The sequence below is a fragment of the Pavona decussata genome, unplaced genomic scaffold (genome assembly GCF_977016875.1).
Source record: "Pavona decussata unplaced genomic scaffold, jaPavDecu1.1 SCAFFOLD_29, whole genome shotgun sequence".
Taxonomy (NCBI): Eukaryota; Metazoa; Cnidaria; class Anthozoa; order Scleractinia; family Agariciidae; genus Pavona; species Pavona decussata.
This window is the reverse complement of record NW_028145452.1, coordinates 1,105,001-1,118,385: the sequence shown is the minus strand read 5'-3', so window position 1 is coordinate 1,118,385 and position 13,385 is coordinate 1,105,001. Positions and strand designations below refer to the sequence as shown.

Genomic DNA, 13,385 nt, shown 5'->3' with positions numbered 1-13,385 from the left:
TTCATTTCTTTGTATTTATTTAAAATAACGGACTTTTGATTTCCAGTCCTAGTTTCTTTGCATGGCAAAATGTTAGCTCAAAATTTCGTTACACTGGAAAACTAATTTCTTTCGTTTTCAAAGGGGCAAATATGTCGCTAAAAATGCCAAAAAAGGACAGGGAGCATTTTCTTAAAACCAACATCAACTAGTACATTTGGAAAATAAAATTCCGTTTCTTAAAACACAGTTCTGCATCTTTAATTTTAAGCTAAAACACGCGAACAAATCAATCTGTATCGGCTTTTATGAACAAAACGATGTGGAAACACCGGAGATGAGCACTTTAAGTATTTTGCTTAAATGTTCTCGTTGAGCGCCACTGTATGTATTTAATAACAAATGTCGGTCAACCTATTTTGTTTCCCCTTAGCAACAAGTTGAACCACTGTAAGTCGTAATAAAGAGAAAATAGAAACCCACAAGACAAAAACAGGGCGAGGCTCCGGTAACCTTCAGGCCCATATACTTTTTGACTAACGAGTAACGAAACGCACTAATCCATTTTTTGTTAAGTTAGTCCTTCTTAGGTTTGCTTCCACTCTTTCTGCAGAAACTACACAGGCATCTACATGTCATCCATATCACCATGACAACCAATGCGACTAGAACAACAAGGAAAGCCATGACATCAAGTAAGTAGTACTGATACCAAGGGATGTTAAACACTTGAGGTCTGAGATGCCGGGCTCCACCATGTCTGAGAACATACTCTATCCAATCACAGGTTTCTTGAAGCGGGGTGCGTCGACGATCCTTCAGCAGGCTGGAGATATGCATTGCTTTGGCTTTGAATCTGAAGAAAAAAGCCAATGAAACTATTTCAATGTTTAGTGAGGGAGCTCCCAATATTGTTGCAGGGTACTGAAAGAGGCTGAGAGAGGGGAACCCTTTTTGAGTCACTGGTTAACAACTTCACAGAGTATGCCTGTCTCATAGAATATGCCTGCCCAAATTCATCGAGTATGCCTGTGTCATTTACTGAATAATACATCATTCTCATTTATTCACCAGGCTTATATTACGGGTGTATTACGAACTCACAATAATTATGACTAGCTCCCAGTTGGCTTGATAGCTCAGTTGGTACTGCATCGGCATCGCGGAGGTCATGGGTTCGAATCTCGTTCAAGCCTGAATTTTTTTCAGGCTTTCATTTCGCAACTGCTTAAGTTGCGTCCTAACTGCGAGGATCTTTCTTCTATTTGATTAAAATACTCCATCAAATTTAACTTCATAGATTTGTCGGGGATTTGGCACAAGAGAAACGCAAATTGTTATGAAACCAATTTAACACGGTTACTACTGTAAGCATATTATAATCTTCGATTCCTCAGCAGTGACGAAAGACAAAATACCAAAACGTACCTTGGTTCATTAACAACGAGCTCGATTGTTTCATACAGTTGTTCGGCATTACTTGTTTGATGATCTACAGCTAAACCAAGACCAATGTGTACTATTTTCTTGGCGTTACTGTGCTGATCTGCAAACAAAGGAAAAGCCACCACAGGAACACCATGATATGCAGACTCGTAAAGACTGTTGTGTCCCACATGGGAGACAAAAGCCTCGATGTCCTTGTGGCCCAACAGATCATTCTGAGGCAACCACTCCATCACCTTGATGTTGGAAGCGAGGAAGGGAGGAATGTAGCCTGCAAAAGAAGACAGTCATTCATCAACAATATCGCGAAACCTTGATGCGCACGTGCAATTGAGGACGGCTGAGAAGCTAAATTGTTGGACAAATAGCGCGAGTTAAAGCGCTGGCAGAAACCAACATCGTAGGCATATCAAACACAAGTTCAACAAACTAAGGCAAGGCCGCAAGGGTACAAGCAGGATTAGCGCTATCACTAAGGAAATGCGTCGTGAGATCATACGCTATAGAATTTTAAGGGTCGCAAAAAAATTTCAAGAGTTCTAGTAAGTTGTAGATTGGCTTCACTTTGCCTTTCCTTCGGAGCTATTTTCTGTCCGTTTTCCCTAATTTCCTTTGCTTGATTCAAATCAAGCAAAGGTTATGATTGATTTACAAGCATTCACTTGTTTTTTGTCTTTATATCATCGTGCACAACCGATTCTCAGAGAGTCGCAAAAGTTTAGAACAAAAATTTATTTTCCAAATCGGCATTCTTTATCCCTAAAAAATGAACGAAGGCTTTTCTTTCGACTAATAAAAAAAATCTCTTTATTTAAGTGTCAATGTCTTAGGCGCAGAGCACTAATTGTGGACACTTTTCAAATTGAATTGGAATTTAGGGGAAAACCGGGGTTCCCGGAGAAAAACCTCTCGGAGCAAGGACGAGAACCAACAACAAACTCAACCCACATATGAAGTCGAGTCCGGGAATCGAACCCAGGCCACAATGGGTGGAGGCGAATGCTCTCACCACTGCGCCATCCCTGCTCTCCCATCAGTTAATTTTTGTTTTCCACGTTATCATGTTCCCCAACAACTGCGTTACTAAACCACATACAACCCACAATTCCTTGATTCGCTCTGCCAAAGGGCTAACGCTCGAAACGTCAGCACCCGAATCTCTTTACAGTGGCCAAATAACCTGAAGTTATCAACTCTGTCCGAATCAATAAGGGATCTAAGTAAATCCCTTCTGTCAACGTCCCAGGATGCGGGAGTGTTGTGCGCCTTACAAAATCACTGATTTTATCATTGTTATGGGTGCACGATACGAAATCAACTTGTCAATTTTTAGAGTAATTTTTGATGTAGAAATTTTCTATTTAAAGGATTTCAAATATAATTCGGTATCAGTGATTACTATTGAGTCTCTATTAGCATCGACATCTTTAACATAATTCTGAATTACCTTTAAGTCTCCACAGAACTCGCTGCTTTAGTTTTCCAAAAGCTGTAGCTAACATGTCCACTACTTCTCGCGGCAGGAGAGAAGCCACATTTGATCCAAAGGAGACTATGATAAAACCATGGCCGCCTGAATTGCTGACAAACTCCTCCAAATCAGGAGGGAGAGTTTTGGGATCTTTTACACTTAGTGGCCCCACCATAACTTGGGCTGTTAGATGGAAAGCAAATAGTCAGTATCGAACTAAAGTGGAAGTACTGCAATATACGGTATATCGTAATACAAAGGACTGTAAACGTTTTCTCACTCGCGGCGGTGGTAACTTTCTGGCAACGGAGATGAAAAACTAATGCGTATTGCCAAAGTATCTCTGTGCTCGACTACCAACGTTTTAAGTTTTGTTTAAAGTATCCAGAACACCAGAAGCAATAGTTTTCGTTTGTCATTTCAGCAGAATTTCTCAGCTCTTTTTCTTAAAATCCCTTAATTATCAAACGTCTTTTCCTTTTCCCTTGAAAATTATCTTCTATAGTGGAATACAATCCGGGGGGTGGGGGTGGGGGTAGCTTATAATGAACTATACAGGGAGGCTCTACAGAGAGGCTCCGTCAGAAAGGGGTACCTTTTACAGGCTGGAGGTGTATAAAAGGGTAGGGATTTCACGAACCGAAGTATAGAAATGGGTAGGCTTTGGACCTCGATACAGAGCCTCCCTGTATAAAACTTGTTGAGCACACCACTTCTCCCCTCCCCCGGGTCTACGATCAACCCTGGCAATTTGACCTCAAAGTAACCTATACTTACTAAGTACAAAACTATCACCTGTTGGAGAGATTTTTTCATACCTGGCAAGAGAGGTTGAGGATACTCCACAGCAAAATCTGCTGTAATGATGAGCATTTCAGCATCACCAACAGTCTCCCGGATGCTTCGTTCGGGTTTGATGTTGTACTTCACCTTCAACGCATTCAAGATTCTCTCCCGAACAAGGTATGTGCCTACCTGAAGACCAAGATAGCCTCCCAAATTCATGACTCTTTCCATAAACGTCATTTCATCACTGAATCCCAATAGTTGTTGTGGAACGTATGAAACAGGCATTGGAATCATGTGGTTGATACCAAATGGGGCGTTTGGTGGTAATGGTAAAATCTCCACTCTTGGAATATCAAGGAGTTCCCCAATCAACGCACCGCAAAGTGCCGTACTGTCATGTATGATCAGGTTAAAGCCTTTCAGTTCCTTGAGAATGTTTTCGCTGCTTAAAGCATTGTCACACAATACACCAATGGCCTCGTTCACCTTCCACAAGAACTGCAACTTTCGTCCCTCTAAATCCATCGGTATCAGGGTATCCTCGAGGCCCCCAGGTTTGTATGATACCTGGTAAATTTTATGTGGTACTTTGTCGCTGTGCTTTATTTTTCGGGAAGATGGAACCACTAATGCAACCTAAAAATCAAACCACACAGCGCACTATGTAGATGTTGATTTGTAATGCCCGCGCACAACTCTAAACGATCCTCATGAAATATTGAAACTTCTGTTCGTGTACTAAATGATTCAATACCGCAGCTTCATTTATTTGAGATTTTTGTGCGTGATAAAAGGTCTGCTCTTCGGGAAATAGACAGACAATAGACAAACTGACTAATTTTACTAACAACAGACCAACGGACAGTTGACTAACAAAGACGAACCTAAACGTACCAATCACTTTTTACGGTCTTCACAGCCAATAACATCACGATAAGCAAGTTACTTTCTAAAGAAACTGTAACGGCACCCACGTGCCTTAGTTTTGTTCGGTAGTATTTTTAGATATTTTTCCTATTGTAACCGCAACACGTCACAAGGATTTTCCGCTAGCGGTCACGTGTCCTAAGCTTTTATACCGCGAAAACGTATGTAATTTTCCATAAGGCTCACAGAAATTCGACGGGAACCACGGGATCAACTATTGCTGTTTAACTCAGAACCTACTAGAGCGTTCCCCCCAACACGTCCTATTACACAGGATTGCTGTAAGAGTTGGCACAATAAACCTCTCAGCCTTGTGGAACCTGTGAGTCATTTAGTTTTCTTTGAGCTTCACGGATCGATCTCTCCGACAACGGAGCTGACGCCGCTACAGAAACTGTGATGCTGCGTAGGTGGGGGAGTAGAGGATCGAAGAGGCGAATTCACTCTGGCGAAGGGCTGACGCTCGAAGCGCCAACAGTCAAATCTCTTTACGGTGGCCTTGCGGACTCTGATGATGATTTTTGTTCAAGTTGAAACGTCAGTCAGTGTCACCTCAAACAGTCGACCTTCTCAGGACTGCACTTACCCGGATGAATACGTTGTTTTCAATCAATTATCAATTCATCAGTTCACAAAGACACGTTTTGCACATGTAATCATTTTAAACTGATAATATGTGCTAGTTTTGTATACAGGTTGTTTGATTCAGAAACGTCTGCTGTGTAAATGATGCTCGATTTGCAATGTTGAAGTTTGACAGTAAAAACGCGCCATAATTATGCACACTAAGGAAGAAAATATACATGCAGTGCCTCACGGAAACAAATATGAGAAATTTGAAAAAAAAAAAAAGGTCCTAAAGGAATATTGATTTCTGTACTGAATAAAACATTTTATGTTTAAAGGAGGGTTTTCCATTTCGGTGCATGTGCATGAATCTAAATACTCCAGAGTCTTCGTTCCCTTTCACCAGCGGTCGGGAAACGTTTTGTCAAGCGTGCGCTGTAAGGAACGAACAATCAAGATTGATTTTAAAACGGCCTTAAAAATCCCACTCATCACATGCTATAATTAGTCCAAGCAAAATGTTGGATGACCAAAGTTCAAAGAAATGTCAGTGGATTACACCGACGCTGTCGATATTGAATTTAGTGTTGACCAGAAATATTTATTCCACGGTTGATGATTTTACATGTATTTACATACGAAGTAATGCAATTATCTGATAAATCAACACGAAACGTAATAAAAAATTTTCACAAGTTAATTTGCCGCCCGAGTTCTACTCGCTTCCGAATGGCTCATATCAGTCATATGCGTCATTTCGGGCAAGAGCGAATATACTTTGATTCATGCACATGCGCCGACCCTTCCTTTGGTTTGTCAAGATCAAGTAATACTCTGAAAGACATTCAGTTGAACCCTGACCGAATTGTATCATTCGTAAAGATACTTTACCTCGTGCCCACGAGAAGCCAATTCTTCCAACGTATCTCGGATATTCATGTACTGTGACCCTCCAATGCCGACAAAACCAGCAATCCGGGCTGACAAGGCAGAATTAACTGCTAATAATGTCAGTGAAAGAGAAAGCAAGTAGAACAACGCCATCTGTACTTTTTGCGTGTTACCGAGACCGTATCGTGAAATGTCACGCAATTTGTCACAATTGTAACGCTCGATTTGAATTGGTTATCGCAGGATTGGGTCAACTGACATATAAGTTGATTTTTTTCTCAAATAACAGTTTCATTGTTACCTAAACTAACGACGAAAAAACCGAAAATACACTCACTGTATAAGTAAATAAATAATATAACGTTATTCCGAGTGTCAGTTTTATTTAGTACTCAGGTGCTAATTCTTTACTAGCTTTTTTCCTTTTTATTATTTCATTTGCTTCATCTTTTATACTGTCAATCACTTTATACGTAGTTCCGTTATTGCGCAAATACTTGTAGTATAAGCGCATGTCCCAATGCAAATTCTCATTGTACCTGAAGATGACTAGTTCGGCCAGACTGATAGCGACTGCAAGTGGCACCTTAGCTTAACATGCTGACCTCCGATCTCACCCCACAGAAGAATTGTAAACCGCCATGGGACTATGTGATATGTGCGGTACGAGTGTGATATATAAAAACATTACCATCACCACTACCGTGTGTGGACACTTGTGCATTTCTCGCTTACACAATCCAAGTTGTATTTGTCAAGTAGACGACTTTGCCGACTTTACAAAACTGAGTTTTCTTTTTACGTATTTTAATGATTTTTAGTACCATGTAAGCGGTTGGAACATGACATTACACACACACGTGAAAAAACCAAAGCCATACTTAAACAAACGTAGTACAGCAAGCAAAAGAACAGGACTTTTCAAAAGTTTAGTTGGCGGTGTTGAAAACTGACTTGTCCCCAGGCGAGCAGCACGGGATATGACTTCCCATCATCCCCTTCGCGTTTTCCAACCAGTTTGCTTATTTACAAGTAAAGTGACGTTTGACAAGTGTATCCCTACATACCATAGCATGCTATTGTTTGGAGTGAAATAAAAAGACTTCATACAAATCAGAAATAAAATTGACATCTGTTTAGGCGATTTTCTAACGCTTAAAAAGTCGTTCCATTTTAGTTGTTTATTTCCTGTGCTCTTAATATGCAATTGTTTCAAAGGGCGATGTTCCAGAAGATTAGTCGTCATTGACTCACACTATGATGAAGAGCCATTTATTTAAATAAATCAAAAAGGAAAGTACGTCTTATATGGCTAGAAATTGATTGGTGTTTGCAAAACAGAATTGACGTTTGCGTTACAAAACCGGTGCACTATAAGATTCCTCGTCGTTTCACTCCTTCTTAGGTTTGCCTTCGCTCTTTTTACAGCACAGACGACACAGGCATCTACATGTCTTCTTTATCACCATGACAACCAAGGTTACTATAGCAACAAGGAAAGCCATGACATCAACTAAGTAGTACTGATACCAAGGGATGTTAAACACTTGAGGTCTGAGATGCCTGGCTCCACCATGTCTGAGTACATACTCTATCCAGTCACAGGTTTCTTGGAGCGGGGTGCGTCGACGATCCTTCAACAGGCTGGAGATATGCATTGCTTTGGCTTTGAACCTGAAGAAAAAAAGTGAATTGAAACTATTTCAATGTTTAGTGAAGGAGCTCCTTATATTGTTGCAGGGTAAGAAAGGGGAACTTTTTTGAGTCACTGGCTAACAACTTCACAGAGTATACCTTCCCAAATTCATCGAGTATGCCTGTGTCATTTACTGAATAATACATCATTCTCATTTATTCACCAGGCTTATATTACGGGTGTATTACGAACCCACAATATGACCAGCTCCCAGTTGGCTTGATAGCTCAGTTGGTAGAGCACTGCACCGGTATCGCAGAGGTCATGGAATCGAATCCCGTTCAAGCCTGAATTTTTTTTCAGGCTTTCTTTTCGTAACTGCTTAAGTTGCGTACTAACTGCGAGAATCTTTCTTCTATTTGATTAAAATATTCCATAACATTTTACTTCATAGAACTGTCGGGGATTTGCCACAAGAGAAAGGCGAATTGTTATGACTGCAATTAAACACGGTTACTGCTGTGAGCATATTATAATCGTCGATTCCTTAGCATTGACGAAAGACAAACTACCAAACGTACATACCTAGGTTCATTAACAACGAGCTCGATTGTTCCATGCAGTTGTTCGGCATTACTAGTTTGATGATCTACAGCTAAACCAAGACCAATGTGTACTATTTTCTTGGCGTTACTGTGCTGATCTCCAAACAAAGGAAAAGCGACCAAAGGAACCCCATGATATGCAGACTCGTAAAGACTGTTGTGTCCCACGTGGGAGACAAAAGCCTTGATGTTGTTGTGACCCAATAGATCATTCTGAGGCAACCACTCCATCACCTTGATGTTAGAGGCAAGGAAGGAGGGAATGTAGCCTGCAAAAGAAGACAGTCATTCACAACAATATCGCGAAAGCCTGATGCGGACCTACAACTGAGGACGGCCGAGAAGTCAAATTGTAAGACAAATAGCGCGTTAAAGCGCTGGCAGAAACCAACATCATAGGCATGTCAAACACTAGTTCAAACAAACTAAGGCAAGGCCGCAAGGGTACACGCAGGATTAGCGCTATCACTAAGAAAGAAAATGAGTCGCGAAAAAATCATACGTTATAGAATTTTAAGGGTCGTACAAAAATTTCAAGAGTTCTAGTAAGTTGTAGATTGGCTTCACTTTGCCTTTCCTTCGGAGCTATTTTCTGTCTTTTTTGACCAATTTCCTTTGCTTGATTCAAATCAAGCAAAGGTTATGATTGATTTACAAGCATTCACTTGTTTTTTGTCTTTATTACACCCATTTTGAAGTCACTGGTAATCCCTGCAATCTGATTGGCTCTCAACAGTGCGATTTATTCCCAAATAGCACCATTTTTTGCTCTAAATCGCATCCTTTCTTTAGCCTATCAAAATGGAAATGAAGTAACAAAAATAGAATATTAATATTGACAATGATACTCTGTGATTTCAAAATAGGTGTAATAAAGTGGTAATTGAACTTTGTGTCGTGCAATTTTGGTCTGAAATCATACCTGTGATTTCAAATCAAACTCGCGCTGCGCGCTCGCTCGATTTTGAAATCACGCGTATGATTTCAGACCAAATTGCACTCCACTCAGTTGAATTACCATTATTTATATCATCGTGTACAACCGAATCTCAGAGGGCCGCAAAAGTTTAGAAAAAAATTCATCTTCCAAATCGGCTTTATTTATCCCTAAAAAATGAACGAGCGCTTTTCTTTCGAATAATTCAGGTTATTCTTGTACGTTACCATACTCCCCTCCAACTGTGTACCTCCATTGCTCACTATATAAACCACATACAACCCACAATTCCTTGATTGGCTCTGCCAAAGGGCTGACGTTCGAAACGACAGCATTCGAATCTCTTTACAGTGGCCAATTGACCTTATCAACTCCGTTCGAATCAATAAGTGATACATGTATGAGTAAATTCCTTCTGTCAACGTCCCAGGATGCGGGAGTGTTGTGCGCCTGAAAAATACACTGATTTTATCATTGTTATGGGTGCACAATACGAAATCAACTTGTCAATTTTTAGAGTTATTTTTGATGTTGGAATTTTCTATTTAAAGGATTTTTTAATATTATTCTGTATCAATGATTACCATTGAGTCTCTATTAGCATCGACATCTTTAACATAATTCTGAATTACCTTTAAGTCTCCACAAAACTCGCTGTTTTAGTTTTCCAAAAGCTGTAGCTAACATGTCCACTACTTCTTGCGGCAGGATAGAAGCCACATTTGATCCAAAGGAGACTATGATAAAACCATGGCCGCCTGAATTGCTGACAAACTCCTCCAAATCAGGGGGAAGGGGTTTGGCACCTTTGACACTTAGTGGCCCCACCATAACTTGGCCTGTTAGATGGAAAGCAAAAAAACTCAGTATCGAATTACTTTGGAACCTCGATTAAACGAAGTACCAAGGAACTAGGGACAATAAATTGGTTTGTTATATCGAGTTTCTGTTCCATACATTATAAAAAGCCGGGCTGGAGAATAACGTTCGTTATACCAAGGACTTCATTATATATAGGTTCGTTAAATCGAGGTTCCACTGTACTGATTCCACAGCTGTCATGTAAAGCAGTTTTTATTTTATTGCCATACTTTTTGCATAGTTTAGATATCTAGAAAATAAACATTGATGCACCGATGATATAACCGTGTTAAATAAAATTGCAATACAGTGCAATTATCAAACGACTTTTCCTTTCCCTTGAAAATTACCTTCTATAGTGGAATCACTACAATCCGAGGGGTTGGGGTGGGGGTGGCTTATAATGAACTATGCAGGGAGGCTATACAGAGAGGCTTCGTCAGAAAGGGGTACCTTTTACAGGTTGGAGGTGTATAAAAGGGAAGGGAGTTCAAGAGCTGAAGTATAGAAAATGGTATAGGAAAAACTGCCATTTAGGTATTTAAAGGGCCTTTCAAAATATTTCTAGAGAAGCATTTCTAATTTCCAAGGGCAAGACTCTTCAACCTTTTGGGATGAACAGACGCGATGAAACTTAATCTGTCTATATCTTTATTTTTATAATGGCTTCTGTACACGTTTCTGCTTTCTATGTTTATAAACCAATCATATCTCAACTTTTCATTGGTATCATCTTTAAATATTGTAACCGTTTATTTCCAATTTATAGTTAGCTTTCTGCAGCCCCTGAAGAAGGTTAGTTTTGTCTAACCGAAATATTGAGTAATAAAATTATTTTAGCTGTCCGATCAGCGTTGCATTTGATTTTACGTTTTATTCAACATTGCTGATCCTGGTCTACACAAAGGTCAGGCTACACTTTGCTACTGTTTGTACAAGTACTCTTTGCATTATTCAAGAGTTACCTTACTTCTAACAGACTCAACTAAAAAAGATGCAGTTTTTCTACTGTCATTTGAAAGGGGTACTATTTTAAATGAAAAAGACGTGGGAGTGTTACGTTCTCTGCCAAAAATGGTGATAAATGGGTAAGGCTTTGGACCTCGAGGCTGGGCCTCTCTGTATAAAACTTTTTGGGCACACCCCTGCCCTTCCCCCCTCTCCCCGGGTCTACGATCAACTCTGGCAATATTCACTAAGTACAAAACTCTCACCTGCTGGAAGAGATTTTTTTTTCATACCTGGCAAGAGAGGTTGAGGATACTCCACAGCAAAATCTGCTGTAATGATGAGCATTTCAGCATCACCAACAGTCTCCCGGATGCTTCGTTCGGGTTTGATGTTGTACTTCACCTTCAACGCATTCAAGATTCTCTCCCGAACAAGGTATGTGCCTAGCTGAAGACCAAGATAGCCTCCCAAATTCATGACTCTTTCCATAAACGTCATTTCATCACTGAATCCCAATAGCTGTTGTGGAACGTATGAAACAGGCATTGGAATCATATGGGTAATACCAAAATGGGCGTTTGGTGGTAATGGTAAAATCTCCACTCTTGGAATATCAAGGAGTTCCCCAATCAACGCACCGCAAAGTGCCGTACTGTCATGTATGATCAGGTTAAAGCCCTTCAGTTCCTTGAGAATGTTTTCGCTGCTTAAAGCATTGTCACACAATACACCAATTGCCTCCTGCACCTTCCAAAAGAACTGCAACTTTCGTCCCTCTAAATACATCGGTATCAGGGTATCCTCGAGGCCCCCAGGTTTGAATAGTACCTGGTAAATTTTATGTGGTACTTTGTCGCTGTGCTTTATTTTTCGGGAAGATGGAACCACTAATGCAACCTAAAAATCAAATACAGCGAACTATGTAGATGTCGATTTATAATGCTTGCACACAACTCTAAATGATCCTCATGAAGTATTGAAACTTCTGCTCGTGTACTAAATGATTCAATACCGCAGCTTCACAGTTATTTGAGATTTTTTGTGCGGGATAAAAGGTCTGCTCTTCGGGAAAAAGAGAAACAATAGACAAAATGACTAATTTTACTAACAACAAGACCAACGGACAGTTGACTAATAAAGACGAACCTAAACGTACCAATCACTTTTTACGGTCTTCACAGCCAATAACATCACGATAAGAAAGTTATTTTCTAAAGAAACTGTGATGCTGCGTAGGTGGGGGAGTAGAGGATCGAAGAGGCGAATTCACTCTGACAAAGGGCTAACGCTCGAAACGTCAGCGCTCAAATCTCTTTACAGTGGCCTTGCGAACTCTGATGATGATTTTTGTTCAACGCCACTACGTTATTTACATTGTACTCAGCGGTTGTCAACGCTGCGCACGCGCGTCTGACGTTGTCTGTTCCTTGTGCTCGCCATTGATCCGAGTTGTCGTATAATAAACCTTCGAGTTAAACGAAGAGTTTCCTCTTTATTGGCGTGGTGGCAGCGCTTAACCCACGCCTCGAATTCCCTAAAACAAGTGTGGACTCCGGATCCTGCGACATATACTCCATAACAAGGTGACAAATCCGTTTTTTCGGTTGAGCGATTTGTGAACTTTCCAACATGGCCACCTCGCCTCCAGCACCCAAACAGTGGCAACTAACAAAGATCGAGACGATTACTTCGTACGAAAGTTGGCGGCAGAACTTGATCTATGTTCTTTCTCTGGACAAGAACTTTGTTCCCTCCCTCGATGCAACCTGGCAGAAACAAACGGCCGCCAAACCACGTAGGGGCCTCACCAACGATGGCACTGCGGTTCCTGAAGCTCAGCGACTCACCGCCGCCCAAAAGAACGCCCATCTGAACCTACTACTCGGCCAAATAGCCAACTTCTGTCCTGTAATCTCTAGGAATTCTATCGTTAAAAACTCAACCTCCCTGAACGATATATGGCAGAATATCCGTCAACATTATGGTTTCCAGTCCACAAGAGCGCACTTTCTTGTCTTGGCTGGTATACACCTACAGCCAGACGAGAGACCCGAGGGCCTGTTTCAGCGTCTTATGGCTTTCTTCGAGGATAACCTCCTTTCTGTTCATGGCGGCTTAGCACATCATGGAGACCAGGTAACTGCCGATGAAGACCTCTCCCCCACACTAGAGAACACCGTCGTTGTCCTCTGGCTCCAGTTGATACATCCAGGCTTACCTCTCTTAGTGAAACAAAAATACGGTTCTGAATTACGCAATAAGACCCTGGCTTCCTTCAAAGCTGAGATCTCTCAAGCTCTTGGATTTCTCCTCGATGAGTGACGT

The 13,385-nt window shown here is 40.9% G+C and overlaps 2 protein-coding genes across 2 annotated transcripts in view; both read right to left on the bottom strand.

The window, feature by feature from the left end:
- Positions 1 to 6,279, bottom strand: LOC146484839 (UDP-glucuronosyltransferase 2B31-like). The gene is made up of 5 exons (XM_085104275.1): positions 6,071 to 6,279; positions 3,715 to 4,321; positions 2,873 to 3,079; positions 1,408 to 1,696; positions 1 to 835 (listed from the first exon to the last, which is right to left on the bottom strand). The coding sequence occupies exons 1-5, from the start codon at positions 6,221 to 6,223 to the stop codon at positions 556 to 558; spliced, it is 1,536 nt and encodes a 511-aa protein (XP_084960401.1). The 5' UTR covers positions 6,224 to 6,279; the 3' UTR covers positions 1 to 555.
- A 53-nt stretch (positions 6,280 to 6,332) lies between these two features.
- Positions 6,333 to 13,385, bottom strand: part of LOC146484838 (UDP-glucuronosyltransferase 2B1-like) — a 13,514-nt gene continuing 6,461 nt past the window's right edge. The window contains exons 2-5 of the mRNA XM_085104273.1: positions 11,351 to 11,957; positions 9,881 to 10,087; positions 8,292 to 8,580; positions 6,333 to 7,744 (exon numbers count right to left, since the gene is read on the bottom strand). Coding sequence (XP_084960399.1) covers positions 7,462 to 7,744; positions 8,292 to 8,580; positions 9,881 to 10,087; positions 11,351 to 11,957 — 1,386 coding nt within the window. The 3' untranslated portion in view covers positions 6,333 to 7,461. The remainder of the gene's footprint in view (positions 7,745 to 8,291; positions 8,581 to 9,880; positions 10,088 to 11,350; positions 11,958 to 13,385) is intronic.